A 25,959-nucleotide genomic window follows, 5' to 3' on the forward strand; every position below is an offset into this window, starting at 1 on the left:
TCCTTTAAATAATTTTCAAATAATCCTTTGTGAATCATTGTACTTTTAATTGTAGAGTGAAGCAATCACTTCTTCCTGTTGACTGCTGCTGTCTCCTAACTAAACAATTTTGAAAGTCTGTAACAGAAAATTGACCACCTTCTGTCATCAAAGCTGCAGTTTAATGTTAATTGCTACAAGGAGGAAAAGTGGCTAAAATGCACACAAGATTGCCACTTTAGCCACTCACTGGCTGTGAGAAAAGCACAACCTGCATGTGCTTCCAAATTGTAAAAACGGGACTTGTATTAACAGTGTCTGTACAACACTTTTGGATGGCATTCATCACTATGAAAATGTAAGATTGGTCACTTCATTGCTTTGATTATTTTTTCATGGATTTTGAAGACAGCCATTATTTTTCAGTTTTTACACAAAGACCTCAACATGTACGAGGAGAGTGTTGAAAATAAAAACTCATAGACGTAAGGATTTTTTTTCTTTTACTTAAATCATAAATAAAATTAAGGCATCACATTTTTAATAATTAAACTTGCATTCAAGTTTTTGGTCATCGGTACAGAGCAAAGATGATTCCATTTAACAATTTTTCATCTTGTAGGCATTTTGTTTCCCACGCCTTTTTTTACAATTGAACAGATTAATTCAATGGGAATGTCAGGTTGCATATTTCAAACTAGAAAACGTCAACTGCAGAAAATAAATGTGCCCACTACAACTGATGGGCCAACGTCTCACTTATAAACAGAAAAACAACTGCAAAACACAAATATTTATATATTTATATATATATTTTACAGTAGATATGAAAACTATTTTTTACTTCCTTCCCTAAAAGTGGGGCTCTTGTTAAATCTTGGCAACAAGTTTGTGAACAGAAAAATGCGCTCAACGAGATCAGCAGAGTTCTTGGGATCTGTTGGGCTTGTCCTCCAAAGTTATTCATGAAGAGATCTTCAGTGCAGTTCATAAATAGCCGGCTATGTTATTTACTTCGGAGTGTCTCACATTTACATGAAAGAGAAGCCCAAGCGGTGTATCTTTTTCCTCCTACCATGGCTCAGACACCGAAGTTTGTGAGTAAATACATCCAAAAAGACTCAGACTTTCTTACTTCCTGAGACTCTGACTTTTAAAAGAAAAGGGCCTCATAGAGCTGAACACCTTCTTCCTCAGCTCCCTGAAAGACTTTGTTCTGTACAGTCTTGTCTCCGACTCTTCATCACTAACCCGGCTTTCATAATCAGGACGCAAGTGAAGGACGCCCCAATACTCGCCATTTATACTGCACAAGCTCGCTTGACTACCTCGAAACAGACAGCCAGAGGCAAGGTCCATCTGACTAGAGTCAACCACAAACCTTGCATCCTGGCAGAATGCTCCTCTCTGGTTGCTGATCAGGCCAATTCGAGATGGGTATTTCCTGGTATCTTGAAATAACTGATCCCTGTGCCGCCTCATACAGTCTCCCTCTCCTGTTGCATGGCTCGAAATCTCCATCACTGACATCCACCTCTGCTTCCGGGAATTCACTAAAGCATTGTGAGATTCGCTGCGGAAGAGATGAGATTTCTTCTTGTTCTCTTTTCCACTAAAAGAATTGAGGTGCATTTCAGAGCTGGAGCGACCGCCAGAGCTACTTCTTTTACCCGTAACCAGGGCTTCCAGTCTCTTTCGGAAGCTAATCTTCCTTTTGGAGTTGCTGGTTATTGGGCCATTCTTTGAAGACATACTGCCAGAGGCAGTAGTCTTATTGGTCAAGAGAACTGGAGTTTGTCTGTCTGTAAGATAACAGTCCAGTCCATACATACCATTCAGGCCACTAATTGTAGAAGCCTTCACAAGCTCCTTGGAGGCATGCTTGCCTTGATAAAGTTGCTCAGTATCAGAACTGGTCCACCTTAAAGATGTAGCTCTTTTATAAAATGGTCTAGAGTATTGGAAGTTACCATCTGATGTACAGTTTTCCTGCAAGTGCTTGGGTAGTTTGTTCCATTCCCAAGCCACATTTTCCTTGTCACACTCATACTCCTCATCCCTTTCTTTCAAAAGATCTACTCCCGGCATAAGCCCAGGTGTATGGCAGTAGAAGTCTTCTGGTTTGGAGGCATTATTCATACTGGACTTTTTTGACCCCCAGTTTACAGCAGTTTCATCAAAAGACAAGGAGATGACGGAATTTCGATTTGAAGGACTGTTGGAGTTGCGCCAGCATTCCTGGAATCCTGGAGAGGTCCGGGGCCCCTCAGTCCCAGGGCCTTCTGGAGATTTGACCATGCAACATGTGGATATCCTACGACGACCTTTCCAGGCAATGTTGGCACTGACATTCACATTTTGCACTGAGTTGACAGAATTAAGAGAACTGACTGAGTTGATAGTGCCACCCACCACAGTGGATGAGGTGCTGCCACTGCAGATGGAGGACATTGATAGACTCTTCTGGTGTGACACCATAGAAGGGTCAACTACCTGTTTTGGGATTCCATTTTTTAAATTGAAAGGTGTGGTGGCAGAGCGGCATCTGTAACGTACCACCAGTTTGGAAATGTATTTTTCCATTTTGGAGACCTCAGAAGGGCAGCTTAGCCCAGGAGAGGTTAGTATGTTGGAATTGCCACTAAGATTTGTAGAGCTGAGGGCTGAGTCAGTTTCATGTTCTTTCATTGGCAATAGAGGAGTGATGGTGGCAACAGACGTATTAACAGACTTGTCCTCATTCAATTCCTCTTTTGATTCACCTGAATTCTCAGATACGGTGGTATACAGTGGGCTCTGGAGTGCAACAGCATGGAGTGGACTAGGATAGTGATAGATTTCATTGGTGTTCCGGGAGATTAAATCTGATCGGTATTTGGGATCCAAGCTTAGCTGAGGTTGCACAGTAGAGGAAACTGAGACACATGCCGCAGCAGCAGTTGCAACTGCTCTAGTTGGAGGACAGAGTTCGGCAATAGAAATGAAGCCATAGAGCAGATCTAGGTCACCTACAAAGAATGGAAAGAATTCAAGGTCATTTAAACAACATTAAACTTTGCCTTCAATTACACATTCAAAAAAATATTTAAGAACAGATGTCCAGAATGAGGCCCCATGGCTCCTTAACACTCCTACAAAAATCTGTATATTGATAAAGTAAATACATAAAGTTTGAAATGAAAGACAGAAACAAAATATCTGACAACAGAATTTTGACCCTGATGTCTGCTATTAGCATACATATCTTCATCAGTCACGTATCTTCTTGATTAGGCAAGGTTTATATTTTCTAAGCTTTACCATTATGTGTTTCGTCAACTACAATCCAGTGCAGAACACTACAAGTTTTCAGATCTAATAGTCTTGCTTCTGCTGAAGGACTAATGACTTTTTCTTACCTGCAGAGACTGGCCTCTTGGCTTCTCGACTTGCTGTGAGTCCACCCTGCTCCTGCAGTCGGAATTCTGACCCTTGGGTAGCACTGTCGTCTGTGGAACGAGGTCTGGACTGCACATTCCAACCAGACCCCGCAGGACCTTCACTGAACACTGAAGTGCAAGAGTTGGATAGAGAACTACCACTAACAGAATAGAAACCTAAAATGGGAAACAAAAAATTAAAAGCTTGGGTCATAAATCAAGAGTATAACTTCATTAGATTACCTTCTCAACAACTACTGTACATTCAAAGACATTTTAAAGAAGAAAAACAAGATGCCAGTGTCTCAATGAATGAATCCTAAACATGCCAGTTATTATGCAAGTGTAGAATAGTTTTTAACAGGTACATATGAAGGATCTGGTGGACATTTTAAACATTTCTATCATGCCAGGCATCACTGGTTGCATAATTTTGTGCATTGCGGAGACATTTCTACATGTGCGTGATATCATGGCAGCAACTGTCAGGTTTTTAATTGATCTTTATTGATTTCTACTGTTTTCTCTTCAATTATGTTAGTTATATCTTACATGACATGGCCTTTAATTGATAAGTAATATCTAATTATTGACTGCACCTAAAGAACAACAATTATTATTATTAATCAGTATTGTGCAGTCACCTGAAGGGCTTCCAATTAAGTAAAAAGGTGTGGTCTTATGTAGGTGTTACGGCAATGAGCTCCCTTTTTGTTCTGGCTTCCTCTTCTGTTCTCCTACCCCTTCTCCAGGTTTCGTATTTTTTCTTTCTTGTTCACAATCAAGAACGCCTTTATGGTTAAGTACTGTTTCACTTTACTTGTCTTCTTTATTGTTATGGCTTAGTTAATGGTTTTGCTTATGTGAACGGTTTAAGGATTTAGTTTTGAGGTTTGGATTTTACCCTTTAGTTTGTAAATTATTATTCAGAATATATTTTTGATTTTGTTCAGTTTTTTTCCTTGGGGTTTACATTTTCCCTGCTTTTTCTCGTATGTTATGATTTACTTTTGCTAATTAAATTAATCAACTTGTTTCTTAATCAGTTTATTTGGATATTGTTTCTTCTATTTTGTTATACGACATCATGTGAAAGATTGGCAATTTCTTGAACACTTATTAAATTTAGTTTGGTTAAAATTTCCAGGTTCAATTGACCTCTTACTTTGATACAAGTTCACTTACCCTTTTGTTTTGTTAGCCTACTTCATTTTCTTGATTTCAACCCTTGTCTGTTTGTTTTGCTCCCTGCCTCTTAAACTGACCACCACTCGCAATGCTCTGTGTTGATTATTTCTCTTTGTAACATTACTGTGTATAACAACCACCCTTGTAAAGTTGCTTCTCAGCCTCCAGCTTTGGCCCATTTCCCTTCTATAGTCTCAAGTGTTCCCCTTGAATTATATTTCTAAGGACAATAACCTACAAAATTCACATAAGTCTTACCAGAGCTGGGCCTGGAGTCGGAGTCGAGTTGGCTGTCCCCTGGAAAGGCAGTTGTGACTGAGTCATTATGAAGGTGACACCTCTGGTCCAGTTCCAAATGTTCAGATGAAAAGCTAGAAAGTGTTTGCCTCAATCTGCCCTTTTCTGGTTCATCGAGAAGATCTTGTGATTGACTCCGGTCCAGTTTTCTGTCTTTCAGTCCATCTAAGTAGCAGCCACTGCAATCCTGTGATGACATCTGTGAAAAGTAAAATTAAACAAAAATGTGATGTGCTTGTAAATAATAATCTGTATAACTACTTGATGCAAGGCACAAACGTGAAATGTGGGCTCTAAAAATATGACAAGAAAGGGCAGAGAATAGTTGCTAAAAATGAAAAATGCATACAATCTAATAGAAAAGAACAGAATACTTTCTCAATGTGCCAAGAATGAATAAAGTAGAGGCCTTCCACCCCAGTCAGTAAGACTGCTGATTAGTCACAGCAAGTGGATGCACAAGATCAATTGACAGGCTAGTGCAGCAAGCCATGAAACCTTATATCTTAAGTACTTATAGAAGTAGGTTGATGTATGGGGAGAATACCTTCCTCCTCGCTTAAACAAAAAAATAACATTTATCTTGTATAAAATATTATTAATACAGTATATTGATAAAATGCATTTAGGCCAACACAAATGCTGTAAGAGTCAGTGCTGCTGCCTCATGGATCCAGTGTCCTGGGTTCAAGTGCCATACCCTGATACTGTCTGTCTGGAGTTTGTACATTTTTCCCAGTGTCTTTGCTAGATTTTTCCACTAATGCTTTGTCAGTTCTCCTGCCACATCTCTAAAGACATGACAACTGGTGACTTTAAATTGGCCCCACTAAGAGTGTGTGACTGTGAGCAGGCTCTTTTAATGGACAGGAACAATTTATAGGGGTGGTTCATGCCTTGTGCCCAATGCCGCTGGGATGCACTCTGGCCTCATGACCCTGAAATGGATAATGGATAATATTATATTAAGCTAAAAATGGCTACATACATGAAACATTATGAAATGAATCTTGGAAAAGTAAAATAATGTCAAAGTAGTATGTTATTATTATTGGCCCAGACAGTTTTTGTAATATTTTTAAATCTGGGAAATTTTCCAAATTTATTACTACTTCCCATGTTCCAGTTTAACTGGTGAGTACAGTGATCCATCGCTATATCACGCTTCGACTTTCGCGGCTTCATTCTATCGCGATTTTTTCTCATACACGCTTATGTCACTACGCGTGCGCTTTCTGAGAACTTTTATCTAAGCCCCACGATGGCTCCTAAACATGCTGCTTTTTCTAAGCCTTCTGATAATGAAACTAAGCGCCGGAGGAAGATGCTTACCATCCAGGAGAAGGTGAAACTCTTGGATATGATCAAATATGGCAATACCCTACAAAAGCCTCCTCACGCATATGAAAAGACAGCGCCAGCAACTGCCTATCAAGATGTTCTTCAGCCGCGCACCCAGACACCCACTGCCTACTCCTAGTACTCCTTCAGCGGAAGAAGACAACGATGCACCTGCTGAAGATACTGCACCACCTTGTCACGCTTGGGTCACAGATTTGCACAGAGACACAGGAGGTTGTAGAAAAAAAAAGAACTTTATTCAAAGCACTGCAAACAAACATTTGTCTCTTTTCAAAAGTTTAAACGTGCTCCATGACAAGTCAGAGATGACAGTTCCGCCAGGAGCAGAGAATGTCTGAGAGAGAGAGAGAGAGAGAGAAACAAAACAACCAATTCCAAAGCTGAGAGGCGCTGCACAATACTTTTAAGTAAGCGGAGTACCGCGTGAGAGGTTTATCGCACGTTATAGTGCAAGTAAGAAGGGTAAGGAGCAATGTGAAGGTAGACTGTCAGCTGTTTCTGGGGTTTTCCCAGGGGCGTCTGTGTCCTCTGAGGGTGCGATCAGCGCTCCAGCTTACAACCTGAAGACTCTCCTACTGAGCTTGTGCCTTCATAGGTTAGTGGTTGTGTGTAAGAACTGTGTGTGTGTGTATTTAAATGTACAGTACAATAATAATAATATGATATTTGTAACGTCTAATATGTCTTATTTTCTCTTATTTTGTCTAATATATTGGGTAATACGAGTGTAATGGTGACTAAAGGGTGTTATTTCATGTCTAGAGGGCTCTAATAATGTTAAAAAACGTATTTAGAAGGTCGTAAACAGGTTTTCTATACTCTAACTGCAAAAATATTCGATTTATAAATAAAGAATCCTACTTCGCGAAAATTCATTTATCGCGGTAGAGTCTGGAACAGATTAACCGTGATAAACGAGGGTTCACTGTAGTTTATAATTGAGTTTGTTAAGTATTTTGTAATTTGGATGAAAGATATGTGTGAATTATTCATTGTTCCAGTGTACTGTAATTGTTAGAAATTCAACATAAAAGAAATTACTCCACTCAGACTTTAAGAAACAGATACACAGAAAACTGTGTTAAGCTGATGTCACATTACATGACTAGGGAATCCATTCCCGGACAGGTTTATCCATTCTCGGGAATTAGGGAATCCCACATTTAATTCCCAGGAATCCCGGGTGCCCGGGGATGACACAGTACACGGGCATCTCACATGTGAACGGTTTTGGAACGACCGACACTTATTTTTAATAAAACTACTGCAACATGTTGACACAAATAAAAGACTAACCTTATCTACAAGCAGTTCATGCTGTCATATAAGTTCATGTATCTAGTTAGTTGCAGTAGTAAGAGCGAGATAGCACAACGTGTCCAGCATGCGGTCGTCCAGGCAAGAGCGCACCTTCATGCAGAGTACTCCAGCTGGTAAGAAAGCACGCTCTGTCTCCACTGAAGTAGGCGGCACAGTCATCAGATACTGATACACTTGTTCTAAACAACACCCGCGCTTGCCGTTGTTCTGAAGCACCGCCATTTCAGCTTTTACTGATGCATCCAGTTTCTTGTCATCATTCTGTGATGGCAAGTTTCTTGGCACAGATAATGCGGACGCAACAGACTGACGCATTGCAATTTCAAGTTGCTGTTCAAAGCTGTTGTCTGATGAAGTGCAAGCTGCAGCAATGGCGCCACCTTAATTATTTTCAACTATAACTCTGTTATTTCTTGATTGATTTTTACACTTTTACACGCTATATATGCGAGCTTGGCAGTTCCTGTTTTCCCGGGAATTACAGCAGTTTCATTCCCGGGAATGCAGGAATGAAAAATGTCTGGGAATCGGGAGCCCGGGAATGGATTCCCTATTCTTGACTTCTAGTTAGAAAAGATGTCAAACTTGAACAATGCAGATGCTGATGTCATCACCCGAGTAGGTCAATATAAACGACTAGAAATTGCTAGGGATGTCATATTACACAACGGTGTGATGACTTGTCAGAACAGTTTCACATTTTCAAAGAATTGCAAGTTCACACCTTTCTCTGACAGTCAATAACGTGCCGACTCAGGGAGCCAGTGCTCATGTGAAGACTTTACAGGTATGACAAGTAGTGCCTCAATCTCTGCTTTTTTTTTTCTTTTTTCCATACTGTTGTGATATGTAAAGCATGAGGCTGTGATAAGTAGTCCATGGTGTAGAGTGGATTTTATATAATTAATCAGGTCCCAGCAGTGTGCCGGCTCCAATGGAGTGTGGGTGTGCATGTATGTGCTCCACTGTGGGGATGGTTGGGATGCCTGGGTGACACACGTGTGAATGCGAGTGTAAGTCAGGTGCCTCATTCGCACCTTGGTGATAACAGTGTGTCACATCTTATCCCAATTAGGCATGTAATTATAAGAGGAGTCTACATGGCAGAAGGGAAGAAGAGGGATGGAAAAGAAAGGAAAGGAAATGTCCAAGAAGGAGAGCAGAAAGGAGGTTAAAGGAAAAAGATCAATGAAGGCAGGATCAGGGGATTCCAGGGTGCAGAGAAGAGGAGGCAGGCAACTGGAAGGAGAGCCACTAGAGGAACGTAGGGCCAATGCTCTGGGGCTGAAGTAGGCCACTCCAGCTCAGCATTTTTATGGAGTAGTTGGAGTAACCCGGTGCTCATAGTGGGCTACCACGTAAGTCTGGTGTCTCCTCTGCTGCAAGATTCCATGCCGTATAAGCAGGAGGCGTTGGTTTTAGAGAAGACGCACCTTTGACGAAGTTTTAAAAAACTGCCTCCTCCTTTATGATTTTTCACCTCAATTTTAATGGCTATTTATTCGAACTTGGTTCTAACCTCCACAGATTGCACAATTTTATGGATTATTTATTTATTGAGGGCTTGGAGCACCGAACTATTTATTTGGAAAACTGTTTTTTTTAAAGTTATTTTTATAAAAGCACTTGAACATTTTGCACTACCCTCTGCTGCATGTGTGTGTCCTCATTTGCCCAGCTCATCTCAGTTATGACTTTCGACAGTTTCGGGTTGAAGAGGCTCCCAGAAGCAACAAGGAGGCATGGAGCCAACGTAGACTGTCACATGGACATCAGGCAGACAAACCCCTCTTCTGTTTGCAAGGTCCAAAACACCTATGTTCCTTATTTCTCATGCAGCATTATACACCTTGTACTTCTGGGTGGGTGTTCATTGGTTGTCAACTCTCATGCACACAGAGCTTCAAAACCTGTTTGATTTTGTTCGGGTAAGTCACAGTCTGATTGGACAGAATTACTGGGTATGTCAGACTACACAACTGCTTATCGCAGGACCATGCTGCCACTACCCTGAACTCGCTAAGATAATGTAAATCAAGTCTACGGCTGAAAATCACTGAAAAAATAATGTAATGTAACCTGGTTCACCTCTGTGAAAGTCAAAAAATGGTTACAGGGTTAAAGAGACTCTCTGTAGTTTTGACATGGTTCCCACACTTCTCTTCAGAGACAGGAAACTACATGAGGCTAGAGCAAGCCTCATAGTTGCAACTACTGAGACACAGTTAGGCCTGGAAATAGGGCATAACTCAGGAAAAAGATAAGACTGCCTCCCACCCTAGCAGGAAATGCCTTGCCCTTCCTACATGGACAAACTGTTCAGCAGTTTGTGAAAAGACAGCTTGTATTTCCCAAACAGGTTAGTATCCTGAGTACTTGTTTGAATAAGGGAAGCAAGAGATATACTTAAGATTTTAATGGAAGGACCCAAGGTGAAAGCAGTGCCAGGAACACACATGCAGACAGATGCATCCCCCCTGGCTTTTACCATTCAATTGTAAACACACTGTTGAGGCCTCATGTACTACTGTGACCAAAATTTCTTTATATGACACCTGCCCGGAAAAGCCAAGTAAGCCTTTGTATGTTGCAAAAACAAAACACAGTCAGCAGCCCTAAACTTCCACTATATTTTCTTATTCAAAAGCTGGCACCTTGAAAGCCAGGTGCATGCACATGCAACAGCCTGAGGGAACACAGGAGTGTTACCTGCACGCAAACCTAAATACCCAGGAGAGCAAACAAAGAGATATAGGCACGCACACCAAGAGCCAGTACTGGCACAGCTTATACTGTGTATTGGCTACAAAGGATTTCTTAGTATGCTTACTATTTGAATATAGCATGCTCTCGTACTATTAGCTTACCATTCATCTACCTATAATGTATTTAATTTCCCTAAAAAATGTGTTCACCTACTGACAAAAATGCTGGATATATTACACACAGTGGTATGGTGGTTATCACTTCAGCCTCACAGTTCCAGAGTCCAAAAACGACATTCACACAATCCTCACACTCACATTAGTGCTGCATGAAGAAAATCTTACAGCACACAAAATTCCTTATTATTTTACAAAAGAACTAAGCATTTATGAACATTGCACACAGTGTCAACCTGGCGGCTGGACTGTCTAGAATTAGCCGTCAAAACAAACCAATGCAAAGTCACTTCATCTAAGTTGGGACTGGGGGAGACTCCTCAAATCTTTAGCTTAGAGCAGCAGCCTCAGACTTGTTGGGTCAGCAGTTCAGAGTCCACTTTGCTTTGCAAACATGGAATCAGGTTACAAGAGTCTCTTTCCCAGGCTCTGTAGAACTACCTTCATGGTGCAGTAATCAATCACACGCTCCTCCTCCTCCTTGTAAACTGATCTCTAAGATCCTGGGAGGGCACTTCAAAGAATGATGCCAAGCGGGTCAACAGAGCGAGTCCACTTTGGTCAAGCAGGGAGAATATAAAGAGGAAGGATGGAGTGGGGGAGGTTGGAAAAGGGAGGCAAGCTCTTCAAAAAGTCATTAACATACCATCAAATGCATTGGCTTGGATGATATTCCTTCTGCCCACCTTGAACGACAAGCTGACAGCTATCCCGTGAAGCTAGGAGTCAGTTGTCTGAGGCTACCAGTGCCAGCCAAGGGTCTAGAAACTGCTATCCAGCAGGCAGGTAATGCAGCATTTTCATCCCGAGACAGCTGCACAACTGATGCTACATATAATATTTACACAACATATTTAATATATAATTTATGCACACACACACACACACACATATATTACCCTACAAACAAATCATTCAACTAGTGTACATGAAAGACATTTTGAAAATTAGTTGGAGGAACTTGTATGATGAGATCTGTGTCTCTACACCTTTAAATGAAACATCTAGGCTGGGGTGTATAAAGTTGGTCCTAGAGGATTGTAGTGGCTACAGGTTTTTGTTCCAACCCAGTTGATTGACTTAAAACCAATCCTTACCATTAAGAGATATAATTTAATTTTATGGTGTGTTACTGTTTTCATTCTGCTATGTCAGGTCATTCTTACATTGCAGTTTTTATTTTTTCCCTTTTCAAAAATATCACCCAATGATTTGTATCTTGAAGTGGATGAGGAATTTTCAGCCCTGTATTCTCTTCAGTTCCATTTCAATTATTTTATTAAACCAGGCAGTTCATAATAAATACACACACATATAAATGGAAGCACATTAAATGGAGACTTGCTGGTGTCTTTGTCATTTGTATTCATTGTTAATGAGGGACAAATAAAAACATCCGTTTAAGACTAAAATAAGTAATTAAAGATGGGGAATCTTAGCAAGTGAGGCAACTAAAATGAAGCATACAACTGTTGCTTGAGCAATAAGTGCTTCATCTGCAATAACTGACTTCTCATTAAGAAACTGGCTTGGAACAAAAACCTGCAGTCACTGCAAACATTCCAGGACTGACTTTAAAGACCCCTGATCTAGGCTACGTGCAGACAAATAGGTGACCTCAGCAGATGCTCCAGGACTTGTGCATGAGTACAGAGAATGTACAAAGATAACCATATGGAGCCATTAAAGAAGAGGAACTTTTCATCTTGGCCATCACAGATGTATTGCATACTCAAGTAACATAAATAGGGTCTGCATGTGAAAGGCATGTTAATTGTGTGTGTTTTATCTTTATTGGCCAACAGTTTAAATTAACAAAATGCACTTTGTCCTTGTCTCACCCTGTTTCAGCAGATAGGCATTATTTGGATAAAAGAACCCATGACACTGAAATAGATAAGGCAATGTATGGATGAATATACTGTGTCCTTTTCACAATAAAAAGGCATAATTTTATTTATGGACACAACACTATTTTCCAGTGTGATCATGAACTCCGGTTTGGCCTCCTAAGCTTTAGTAATTGTAGTAAGATAAAATGGAAATGAATCTGGCTTTATCATGTATTGTACATAATTGGTCTATTACAACTTATACGTGCTTCACTATCTCCAGTTAGTTTAACTGTTTAATACTAATTATAGGTTTTCACAAATTAATTTGGTTATTTACTATGACCAATATTCTTAATATTATATTAATTTAGTTTTCTATATTACTAAAGTGATGTGAGGGAAGAATTGTTGATGGTAGGGAATAAACAAATCTGAGAACTGGCAGTGTACTGATACTGCTCCAATGCAGTCCTACTGAAACTAGTACAGTATTTATTCTGACACACCCAGAAACCAGCTCTTATACTGTAAACAAATATTACAGAAGGTTTTCCTGTTATTTTCTTCAATTATCAAATTGCCTTATGAGCTTAATATGTTTTTTTAATGTATTGTTATTTTATATATTATACATATTTTGTATGTGAGCTACATAGTATTTACTTGTGTGTTTTGTATTTTAATACTACATGTTCACTTACAAGTAGCCTACCATTCTTCTAATGTATTTACTCTGTCTGTGTGTGTGTTAGTGGGCTTAGTGCCTTGCTCCTGATATCACTGAGGCTCTGCCCCAGCAATGGACTAAGTAGGCATATACCATATAATAAACACACACAATATCTATACCCCACTAATTTTGTACACACAGCAGGAAATAGAGATTACTGTCAATTATCTATGTATATTATGCATCTATCCATTTTTTTAAATTAATTGGTTTGTCTCTTGTAGGGCAGGAGAAATTGCACAAGCTACACCAACACTAGGCATTAACTCAATGGGATGCCACTCTATCAGAGGCCACACTCACTTCCATTGAGCTAATTTAGATTTTTCTATTAGCCTAACCAGAGTAAGTGTAAGGCTGCATTAAAAAGTTAAAGGCTATTTCATGTTGAAAAAAAAGAAGATGAAACAGACAACGTACCTGTTTTTTTTCTTTTCATTTGCACACCTGATGAAGGCTATATATCTGAAACATTGTCTTTTACCTTGTTTTCTTTTCAGAGTGGAAATAACCATTAACTTTTATTAACCTAACCTACACATATTTGGGATGTGAAAGGAGACCAAAGTACAAAATCTTAGGTGAACATGCTATATCCACAAAGGCTGTGACCAAAAGTTGAACCTGGGTCTCTGGAATTGCATGGTCGAAGCACTAAATTTGTGTCATCATGTCAGCTAATTTTTTATATGTTGCTTTTGTTTTGCCCGGTCACTCCATCAGTGAGGAAAAAAAAAAAAAGGTAAAAACTGAATTACCAGTTATCACATCATTTTTTCCTCCATCACAAGGCTTAAAAGCAAGGAGTGGGCAGTACTTATGGAGGTGCAGAGTGTGCAGAGAGTTTCGTTACGTGGTGAGTGTTTATCACACAGCCAGCTTGGATCCTATTGTGTCTATATTTAGTTTTAGCAGTGCTGTGGGTGTGTAGGATTGTATTTCATGCACATACTAAAGAGACACGTGGCTTTGTTTTTCCCCCGCACAAAGTGGCACTGTGTAAATGAGAGCATATACTGATGCACAGATGGCCGTACAGCCTAGCACTCCGTCACTAAAGACAACAGGGAAATGACAAAGCACCTAATGGCGGCTGCCACAACACACATCAAGTGCACCAAATCCCATATGTGATACTCTATTGAAAGGCCTTCAGAAAAGATACCAGTAGACACGGGTGTGATGGACTTGTTTGCCATGAGTTCAGCAACAGCTGTGGGAACCATAGAATCAAATCTGCAAGCCAGCATTCCGTTGTGGAAGTTTTAATTAGGAAAACCCAAATGTTCCCCTCCCCCTATACTGCCCATACAATAAAGGCACATGTCAAAGAAGATCATGGTGCTTTCACAGCTACAGGGCACAGCCCACTCAGCAAACAATAACCCTGAAAGTTTGAGTTGGCCCTATGCCTGCAGGTTGAAGAACAATGGCAAGCATCTGCATTTGGAGCAAGGTTTCTCAGTGTGGACATTTCAGACAGGCAGGCAGCAGACGCCAGGCCTGCTCAGATATAAAGTGCAGCTGGGTAACCCGGCAGGATTTATGTAATTAAAAAATTTACATAGCTCCTTTCATAGTGAACACAAACCTTACAGTACTCCCAAAGCAAAGAAGTCAGAAATCACATCAGATGTAACAGTTGGTCATTTGTAATTCAGTTTTTGTAGAATGCAATTTAAGAAAGTGTTACCAATGCCAAAGAGCGGTGTCAGATCTCAAGAGTCAAATATTATAAATGTGTAGCAGAAGGATATTCAGATCCTAAATAGGCCTGGTCCAGAAATATTGTGAACATCTCTTGGAAGATTAAAAACTGAAACATAAAGGAGCAAGTGAACACATGGAGGGCACTTTATATCTTGCTGGGGTGCCGAACAGAGCCATTTACCACCCAGAGAGGGATACTGCTGTCTAAGTCTGTTGTAGATCTCCTGCATGCTATTAATATGTTAACGTTGCCTCTATAGTACTTGCTTACCTCCAGCTGTACACAACAAAGTCGACTTTTATTGCCTTTGTTGTTTTTAATGTTTTTCTTTTTTTAAAAAGGTACAGCTGCACACTTCCAAGGACAAAGGCATGCGGGGGACAGCCTTACCAACTGCTTTTGACAAAACATCTTTACGAAATGAGACAAGTTTCTTAAGCGGCAGACCCTGTAAATCTTGACCTGAAAAGAACTGCATTTTGTCAGAAGGAGACAGGCTGGTCAGATTTGAATTGAAGCCAGCTTTCGGCTGACTTTCCATCCCATTTATTCCATTTAACCACTCCTACTAGCCCTTCCCTTCCCCCTCCACTATAGCCTCATAATCCTGAGCTTGCAAACTTCATTGTCCTGGAGACAGATGACCATTACCCCTCCCCCCTCCTCTCGGACAGCAGACTTTCCTTTATCTGCACTTATTCATTTGGTGCGGACATGGTTTTTACTCTCTACTTGTTTTCATGTTATCTAATTCCTTCAATCCCTCACTCTGTTGCTTTTGTTCTTGAGAGCTTTGCGCTCCAGTAGGGAGTTGGACAGGTGGCTTTGTGGCCCACAGGCGTCTGTCTCGCTATGCAGAGTACATGCTATGTCCAATTAAATCAAAAGGCCCTACTTCTCTACATTTCATAGCACAAAAAAAAAATGGCTAGAAACAGCTATGGAGTCAGAAAGGATGTTGTATGTGTGAAGGAAAGGAAAAACAAAAGAAAATCAGGGAACTTGAAGTGGAGGTTTTTATTGAAAGCAGACTAGAGTAAGCTCTGTCTGTGCTATCAATAAAGGCGGTGTAGGCAACCATAATAATGAGCATTTTTCATTTTTATAAGATAATTTAAACCAATCTTCTTCAAAAACAGATTGGCAGTATTTCTGTATATGTTCTTTTTATGTATTCAGTTCTATTTATTGTGATATTTCAAATAAAATACAAAATATCTCCATAAAAACATACATACGTTCAAAGGATTTTTTATATATTTTCTTAAAATGAGTGACATAATAGAACAGTAAATATTGCAATTTAACCTAGCATAGCTTCAGAGTCCTGGCTTCTAATTCTAGACTAGTCACTGACTGACTGAAGTTTACAGGTTCTTCTTGTGTTTCTGTGGGGTTTTTCAAAAGTACTTACTCCCAGATGCATGCTGGTTAAATCAAGTAATAATTCAAGGGGACACATCCATGAGCAAGCCTGGTACCTTGTCAAACACTGCTTCCTGTATTGTGCCTATAGTTAATGGGATAAACTTTAGCTCCCCACATCCATACAAGCTAGATTTAGGCAGATCTAAAAGTAAAATGAATACATTGCTCTTAAAAGTCCAATCACATCAGGCCACAAATATTAAATGCTTGTACTGAAACCATAAAAACATACAATGTTCTTCTAGTTTCTGACCTCCAAGGAAACAGAATAATGTAAGGAGAAAAAAAAGTGATATAAATAATCTACGTAAACAAGATGAGAATTAGCAGAGCACTAAAAACGTTGTTAACACAGGGCTTAGGAGAAAAGCTTTTAGATGAGACAACAGATGAAAAACTGAGGAGTGGTCAATAGTGAGCTATGGTGGACTAGACAGACAGATAGATAGAATGTTATTTGTCTCAAGAAGCACAAGAAATATAGAAATATAACAAACCTCTGCAAAATCCAAATTGTCTCTGTTTGCATAAACTATAATTCATAATATTCATTATTTCATTAGGCCCAATAATTGCAAAGAAGAGAAAAACTGTGAAAATTATCTGAACCATTCCATACTACATAATATCCTTCCATGGACAGTATAATCTCACTCCAATGTTTATTTATTTAACTACAAGTTTAAAAACAACTTTAGATTGTACTGCCTGGCCTTAATCATACTAACAATGGATGCTGATGGCCATTAATACTTCTGGATGGTTCACCCACCAAAGGATTTTATAAATAAGAAACATAAGGAAAGTGTTAGAAACCCAGCAATAACCATCAATTTCTATTGGGGAAGCATTTTTAAATAAATTAGGGTTGAGAATTGATTGTCACTAAGTTGTCATTGCAGTTGAAAAGACATTGCTGAAAAACTAGTTATATCTGTCTATAATTCTTGGTTTTGAAATCTTCTTTCTTTTGTGCTCTTTTGTCCTCTCTAAAAGACTGTATTTGAAAGTAACCTTTGACATCATTCTCACTTATTGTTGTCATACTTTTAAGTTTGTGTTTCTTCACTTTTGCAAAGTTTCGTCTCCTTCGGTCTTAACCTTATTGTTCACATCCCCCAGTTATTGAATAACTCTAGCAGCTCTTCTCTGTATTTTCCCTAGCTTTGTTAACTTTCCTCTTCTAACTTAGAAAACTGCACACACTGTTAAAGAAAGAGTAAGCCATAATTTTGCCCAAATCATTACATTACACCATGGCGCCAGTTTTAAGTGGTAACATGTCATGTCTTGCTTACTTGTAGTTTGTTTTGTATGTTTATGTCTTGTATTAAATGAAAAAATCTATGTCTTGCTGGATGGTTATTTAGAAGTGCTAGGATTAACCAGTCATGGGTGCAGAGAATGCAGCTTTGCTGTTTGGTTGGAAGGAAAGCAGAGGTCAAAGATTACATGTCAATTGTGTGGATCCTTCTTCTGATTATCCGATGCTGTGGTAGCCACTTTATACATTTAAGTGGACAGTTAATCAAGACAGAACTAAAAGACATGCTAGCATAACTCTCACTGTGATTTCAGTTCAGTATACATGAAAACAGAAAGGTGATTAATTGGGTCAAACTTCGTAGAACAGAAATCTGCTGCAACTGTACCATCATCTCAAGAGTTCTACAGGGAGACGTCTACAGTCATACTTGAAATGTTGAAGACGTATGAGGAGGTGAATTGGAAAGAACAGTCTGTGTGATCTAAATCTAAATGGGGTGAATTGTTTTTGGATGTTTGTGTTGGACATAGATTTCCAGTAACAACTACCACATTTGAACACAAGGTTAATAATTAATAAGCCTGGTAGCAGAACAAAGAGCAAAAATCTACGTTTTATTTGCATTTCCAATTCTGAAAATATATATTCTTGGCATTTGGGTCAACAGAGGTTCTAATCGGTTAGTTTGCAATGAAATATCAGTCATTAGAACTAGCTGGATCAGCTTGTCTTGGATCTTTTAAGGAAGCATGGTGTTGTGAAGTCTATGTAGAGCCTCATCAAAATGTGTAATGTATATGGCTTCAAAGAGCCATGGCTGATAGGTGACTGGCACCTGTCTTTTTTAGCTGATCGCACTGTGATATGGGGTTGTTCTATAGTTGTAAGGCTATACAGGTACATAGGTAATCTTCCCTTTCAAAAAACTGGATGACACTCCTCGGCCTTATGCCATTGTACTAGAAAGGAGACTTCTTGAACTGAGGAGGAGCAATGAGGATTCTGTCCTTCTTGTGGAATTGGATGCCAACTCTTTGTTCTTGCCCAGATATCAGACAGGTTGTGAGAGTTTGTTATTTAGTCTACACATGTTCTTTGGAGGGTGGCACGGTGGTGCAGTGGGTAGCGCTGCTGCCTCGCAGTTGGGAGACCTGGGGACCTGGGTTCGCTTCCCGGGTCCTCCTTGCGTGGAGTTTGCATGTTCTCCCCGTGTCTGGGTGGGTTTCCTCTGGGCGCTCCGGTTTCCTCCCACAGTCTAAAGACATGCAGGTTAAGTGGATTGGCTATTCTAAATTGGCCCTAGTGTGTGCTTGGTGTTTGTGTGTGTCCTGCAGTGGGTTGGCACCCTGCCCTGGATTGGTTCCTGCCTTGTGCCCTGTGTTGGCTGAAATTGGCTCCAACAGACCCCCGTGACCGTGTGTTTGGATTCAGCGGGTTGGAAAATGGATGGATGGATGTTCTTTGGAATAAGCAGGTTTGAAAATATACTTTTCTGTTATGTTCTTTGTAGAATATGTATGACCAGGAACACCTGGCTATCTTGTAGGAGGTACTGCAGCAATATTCGGTATCATGGATGTTGATGTGAGGAAAAGGTTGTAACTATAACCCCTGCTTTATGTAAAAACTGTTTAATGTGAGCATTGAAATCACCCCACCTTTTTTTTCCCCTTTTTAAGTAACATAAATTTCAGTTTACTTGCTGCCTGGTGATACTGCTAAATACACATAGAAGCAGTCCACAGCAGTGTCAAGCAACTTGGATGCAAATTACCACCTCTAAATATCAGGATATAGGTAAGAGTGACTTGTTGTCTTCTTATGACACAGAGACAGCTGCCCTAAATATCTTACAAAGTTTTAAGAAGTGGGGGTATAGAGGATTGTGCGACTTACTGACTGACAACTATTCAAGTGATGCAGATGTTTTGCCGGATGGTGGTTGTAACGCAGGATCCAAGCCTTTAGACTATAAGGTCTTTCATTTACTTTCCTACCCCTGAAATTTCTGCTGATTCATTCATCCAAAAGCACTGTCAATGTTATTATATTATGATCTTATCAGCTTTGTATATTGTAAAGCAAGTGCATGTAGTGAAGCATACAGTGATGTGCATTGAATTACCACCTAGAAGCATGAAATTGATACCAGCTTTGAAGCTCTCACATCACATGCTGCAACTACAAATTAAAACACTGCCAAACGGATGTATTAGATTTACCCCCTTCGGGGATGTTTCACTTTTTTAATCAAACGTGAAATCTTCATAAAAGTTTAGCAATAATATCTAACCAACCTTAACACCAGCAAGGTACACAGAATGTGCAATTCTCCTTTTGTTTCTGTGATTTATCCAAAATCCACTATGTAGACAAAAACAGAGATCATGGCTTTACAAAGTAGGGCTGAGGAGCTGCAATGAGACTGGGGTGTGTCCAAGAATGTGTAAGTTGCAGCTTGAGTTCTTTCCATACTTAAAGAATAGATACACAAGTTGTTTCATTGAGCCCTTCCTCCTCTATTGAATTTAACAGGGGACATATTTTCAAATGCCACTAGAGAGATGGTAACTACCATGAGTCTGTCATGCGTCAAAGAGCCCCTGTAGCCAGGCGGTCTGCCAACTCTAACAAGTGACTGACGCAAATAATGGAGATCCCCAACAACATCAAACCACAGAGTTTTTATCCCCCTCAATCTTTCCAGCTAGGACAAATCCTCTAAAAATTTTCACCACCCTCAGCAAACTTTACAAAGGACATGGACAATATTAATTGTTGAAACCATAACAAGCAGATCTTGGTAAACCAACTTGAACTTCATGCCTGACTCCAAAAATTAAGCAAGAACAGAAAGATTTTAGCCAGTGACAAGATGAGGAACAAAAAGGAAAAATAGCATATGCTCAGAAAAGTTTACATGAAGCTTGAAAAATTCACAAGGACTCCTTTTAACAGCTAATTAGCTTATAAGGTAACAGGAAGAGGACTTAGCAGACACTGGGCCATCTTCCTGGTAAATACACAAGGGGAGAACAGCTGCAGGATAATGTTTGATGACATTGGTTGATCAGTGCAAACTCTACTCCTAAATAAAGCAATAAAAAGGCTACAGACAACACTGGCTGGTTCAGGTCTCTGCACATTAGATTTCTCCAGATTTTATACATGTAATGTGTCTTGTCTCTAAAAAGTTTACATAGGTACCACTTTAGATCTCCTGTTGCTAAAAATCAAACTACCACGTTATATGTACAAGCTATTCCTTACAAGGCAGACGTGTCCTAATTATAACACAGTGGGCAGACCTCACTAATTAGGGAAGAAAAACATTAACACTGATCTGTAACAATTAACACATGTGTGTAGATCTGACAATTTACAGACCCCTGATAGAAATGACCTTGTCTGACATACCGTCACCTAACAGAGATGTAAACTGTAGGATGCAACTCCACTATTTCGGTGGAGTGGTTTTTAAAAACAAAATTTACACTACATGACTCTAGCCACACCTAAGGAGAATATGTTAGCTGGGAAAGGATTAAAAAGATGACTCCAAAAGGTGCCATTACACAGTTGTAGATCACAGTTCAGATTGAACACTCAGCTTAGCTTCACTTCCACTGTTGACAGAAAGAGTATATAATCTTCCACTTAGAGTGCTATTGAAGTGTTTGTATTTTAAACAAACTCATTTACCATCTTTTAGGACTGGGAGCTGATCACAGTATAGATCAGTCATGCCTAACCAATCTTTCTGGCTTGACTGTGAAACTAGGATGTGAGGTCAATGATATTCATGCTTCCAAGGGCTAAGATCAGAGATGATGTTGTGTAATCAGAAATAGATCTGCCCAGGCTTCTCATAATGGGTTCTTATGATCATTTCGAATGTGTATTGTTTCCGTGTATCACAACATTACAAAGCAAGGTCAAGCCAAAATAATCTATATTTGAAATAGTGAATGCCATCCCAGGGCACGGTAGAATCACAGAGATGTAGTACATTTTTTTTTTAGTCCATACTGCCTGTTAGGAAAACTCCAGGAACTAGAGTAAGTGAGCATGCACAGTGTGGTTACACACATATTGTCTTGGGATCGGCAGCATCCATGTCTCATCTCATTATTAATGTAAACTACGACAACAGTAATAATTGTAATAATATTTTAATAATATTTATACAATACTGTATTTTAATGTTGATATTTCTGGTTTTAATTGAAATCAGTTAGCAGAAATAGTTTATCAACTAGAACCATAACTTCTGGTTAGACTACATATGCTCTTGGCAGAACAATTAAGCTTGTTTTTTTTTTATTTAGGTTTTTTGTTAAGTTAACAAAACTCCATTTTCTCTGACTTTCTGAAATACTTCTTTTAGACAGAGCTTCTAGAGCCTGATCTCAGTCTTAGTTAATGGGATAAAGCTAGGTCAAACTTCTCTTGCTGATTTCCAGATTAAAGAGCCTTAGGTCTGCTTTCTGTAATGTGCTTTCAGGCAGAGTTACAGGTGTTGTCTCAAGATCCTACTAAATTAACAGGCCTAATCAGTCTTTATAAGAGTGATTTTAAGATATATTGGAAATTTGAAATAATTTGAAATTTTCACAAGTTTGGACCAGGCCGGTCTTTTAGTTTAAAAATCTACTAGGAATATCTGCATTTTGGTCAACAATTTACTAACAATGCTTTTGTCTATAGGTTGCTGGTTTGTCACCTATGGATGGCACTTTACTGCAATACTTCATTCCTGTAACTCTACCCAAAGACGTTTCTCATTTGCCTGTTAACTTTACACTGTGTAGCTTAGTAGTCAAATGTTCTATGTTTAAATGTTATATATTAAAAGCATATACAAAATTAATAATAATGTTAGTGTGAGCAAGAATGTTTTCTCTCTAGATCTGTGGCCTTGTCTCATCTGATCAGATAAGGATACAGAAGTACTTCCCCTCTCAAAATGCTATGATATAATCAGCTCTGGCCAACATATCAAGTGTCATGACAGGACATCCTACTTAATTAAAGGTCTAACTGAGATGGAACAGTCTGCGCTTACAAAAAAACAAAAAACAAAAAAAAAAAACACACACACACACACACAATGGAAGATATCCAGATATCCCTGTCATTCAACTGCAAATAACAGTGCTTCGACTAACTCACACAAACTAAGCCTTGTTTTGAATAGAAGGACTAGTCTAGGAAGAACACAAAGCATTTCTTAATAACAAAAACCTCCCCCAATTTTTTTTCTGTCTTTCTACTGGTAGACGTGTTGCTTAGCTCACTTCATTTGCCTTACACCTACACTTCATTCCGTTACATAAATGCTAAATGTTAGATGAATACACCACATTCAAATAAGGTAATGTATGACTCAGGTTTGACGTCTGCTGTTGAAATGCATTCTGCCTCCCACAGATGCTTGAAAGAAAACTTACGTACTTTTTAGGAAAGAGAGTTACTGTAACAAACAATGTAGTGGTAGTCAAAAAGTACTGAAAAAATACATGTCATTACCATTACTAAAATTAAAATAGATGACCTGATGAGGAAGGAGCTTCTTAGAATCTGCACTATGTAGCATATTAAAAATGCCAAACACTACTTAATAAATAGACTTCCATGGAACTATACAATTACTAATCTATACTGCAAATATTTACATAAACTTATTTTTAACAAAAGGGAGCAAAATCAAATTAAAGGGGTTGCCCAGGCTCACACAGCCTGCCTGGGTGAGGACTGTAGTAGAACTCAACAAGTTAAAAGTTAAGTAGTTTAGCAACCAGCTCACAGTGCTTTAGAAAAATAAATTCCAGTAAAAGAAAAGCCTTGAGCAAAAAAAAAAAGTTTATCTTTATTAATTTAGATACAATCTGGAAAAAAACAAACACACAAATACATAAATAAGACAGCTAGCCTTTCAAACATTAACCTTGAAAATGCACAAATGTGGGCACAACTGGGCTAAACTAAACAAAACTGGTTCACAGCATCAAAACCTAATTAGCCATCAGGCCTTTCTTGGCAGCAAGGAAAAAAGGAAATGTATCCCCTCCTAGTTGAGAGGCTCAAATAACCAGGCATTGCAAAGCACAGGCAACAAAAAGGGTCAAGTTTTTCTTTTAAAGGAAAAACTGTGTCTTTCTCAAAAAGCCATGGGTGTGTGTACATGATCCTAAGGAAAATAAGTGAAAAAAGAATGTTGTAAAACAATTCATTGTTTAAGCAGGTGCCAGTAAATGATGAAGACAATACAGATGAATTGCAATTTTCCTTTTTTAGCCATGTCATTAACTTTCAACATCTGCCTTATTTCTGCATATCACACAATGCATCTAAAAATATATATACATATATACAGGGGCACCAGCACCTTTCAAATACATGCAGAAATTATTTTTAAAGGAGAAAGACTTATTGCCCATGAGAAATTTCTGTTTTTGTACATCGACTTGACAACTAAAATTATACACGTATGTACATATATACATATATATACATAAATACACACACACATATACATACATACATACATACACACACATACACCCATTTATACACTCACACACATTTATTTATTTAAAATTTAAAAGGCTCATTGAAACAGCAGATGAAGTTACTATCCAATTTTGGGTTAAGTAATGATGCTTAATCATGAGTACCCATACACGTATGCAATAAACGCAGTCCGCCAGCTTTTCACATAATTACGTTCGCAACAGATGTAAATGGAAATCATACGAGGAGATGTTGTTGAGAAGCTCTGTTTATAGTGTTTGTAAATACTCATTTTCCAGCCCAAAAGGCTTGAAGCCCCCAAACCAAAAACAGTGAACGCCCAATCAAATTTGATGGCGCCCGCAGCGTTTTTCATGCATATCCGATTTCAAAAAAAAAAAAAGAAGCAAAGTCGCGCAGGTGTGTCACCTTCTACTTCGCCCTTTCATGTCAAGACAAATAAAACTGAATCACACGTTCACCTTAAACCCTGTCCACCAATCCGGCTGGTCTTTCTCTCAACTTACCTGATCGCGTAGCGGCTGTCGCTTGTGTCCCTCGTGCTGGTCATCAGTCTGTCTCAACGCTGTCTCCACAAGTTCTCGGTGCACACTTTTCAGCAGGTCCAGCTCCACAATCCCAGCCAAGCTCGCATGGAAGCGTTCTCCGATCCGGACTCGCTCGTTTCCCGACCAAGGCGAACTGATGCCAGTCCTTCGGCTGCTAACTCCACAAGCCATCCTAAAGTTATTGATAACGCGCTGACTTGCGCGACTGAGTTGAAGATCTCGACAAAGCAACCCCAAACAATCCAAGTCTTCGGCAATCGAAACTGGATGCGCAGCTTGGATAAAGAAAAGCCAACAGGTGTCCCTTGGCTATTCTTCTGGCTCAGTTCAAGTCACTGCTTTTTGTATCTAAACTCACCGAGCCTCCCGCGGGGGGAGGGCACGCTGCTTTGTTCGCTCTCATTGGCTAGCTAACACTGACGTCGTCCATTTTACTCCCGCCCATCACAAATCTCAGTTTGGCTGCGTACTGTGTAGATTTTTCTGCTCCCAGAAACGGATGTTAAGGCGATGCGAAAAGCGGAACATAAGGAGTTTTGGACAAAGTGCATCAGGTGTTTATTTTTGAATAGCCACGTCATGCTTGACTCCCGCCTCGTGTACGCCTGGCCTAAACTATACAAGAGAAAAGCACTGGAGATAGCAATAAAACAATCCATGTTGGTCGTTTGTGTTTGTTATATTGCGATATGTTTAGCAAGGTTTTCCGGTAATTGAGCAAAACGTCTGAAAATGCTTAATAATAGTCTAGTATCTGTAGTCGTGAGTATGATATAACATGGAGCTAGCAGAGTTACTGTGTAATTTTGTGGTGATGTATGTTATGTGATGTCTTAAAACGGAAAAGTAAAGGTTGTATTTTGGAGCGTGCCACCCACTTCTTTTGTTTCAAAGGCAGAGAACACTGATTTTAAAACGAGCTTGGTTGTTAGAAATGCACATTATTAGTGCATGCTTCCAACAACTGTCGCTGGAATAGCTTTATGAAATGTAAAGTGTCTTCCTCTGTAGTGCTTCACTGCATTTTATTTCATCATGGCATTAAGATTAAGAAACCTTTTGTTGACTCTACACAAGTTGTTCATATTTGTGACTGTTGTACACAGTGCACATTAGAATGACCAATACCCATATTTCTTAGCGTTTTTAAGTAGACTAATTAATCCTATCCAAAAACGTTTGATCTAATTCCTTTCAGAGGTCCAAATATCACTGTCTTGTAGCCCCAGAAAACTCTTTAAGTGGGGCCTGTTGTGGGACACAGACTAAAACTAGATCATCCATGCTTGTAACAGCCATTCATTGTTACTAATATTTATAAATATAACCATATTCAAATTAATGTATAATCACAGGGAAATTTATTAGGAACACCTGTACACCTGCTTACCCTTGTAATAATCTAATCAGCCAATCATGTAGCAGCAGTGCAATGCATAAAAATCATGCAGACACAGGT

General features: G+C 39.3%; 1 protein-coding gene across 1 annotated transcript; it reads right to left on the reverse strand.

The window, feature by feature from the left end:
- Positions 1-477: 477 nt before the first annotated feature.
- Positions 478-24,853, reverse strand: si:ch211-168f7.5 (uncharacterized). The gene is made up of 4 exons (XM_028809972.2): positions 24,459-24,853; positions 4,845-5,082; positions 3,378-3,575; positions 478-2,987 (listed from the first exon to the last, which is right to left on the reverse strand). The coding sequence occupies exons 1-4, from the start codon at positions 24,669-24,671 to the stop codon at positions 1,111-1,113; spliced, it is 2,526 nt and encodes an 841-aa protein (XP_028665805.1). The 5' UTR covers positions 24,672-24,853; the 3' UTR covers positions 478-1,110.
- Between the last annotated feature and the right edge of the window lie 1,106 nt (positions 24,854-25,959).

Source organism: Erpetoichthys calabaricus, chromosome 1 (assembly GCF_900747795.2).
Source record: "Erpetoichthys calabaricus chromosome 1, fErpCal1.3, whole genome shotgun sequence".
Lineage (NCBI taxonomy): Eukaryota > Metazoa > Chordata > Cladistia > Polypteriformes > Polypteridae > Erpetoichthys > Erpetoichthys calabaricus.

Coding starts and splice junctions, on each gene's coding strand:
- si:ch211-168f7.5 (XM_028809972.2), bottom strand. CDS start 24,671: ATGGCTTGTGGAGTTAGCAGCCGAAGGACTGGCATCAGTTCGCCTTGG. Junction 5,083..24,458: donor GACAGCCGCTACGCGATCAG/GTAAGTTGAGAG, acceptor TACTTTTCACAG/ATGTCATCACAGGATTGCAG. Junction 2,988..3,377: donor CAAGAGGCCAGTCTCTGCAG/GTAAGAAAAAGT, acceptor CATTCTTTGTAG/GTGACCTAGATCTGCTCTAT.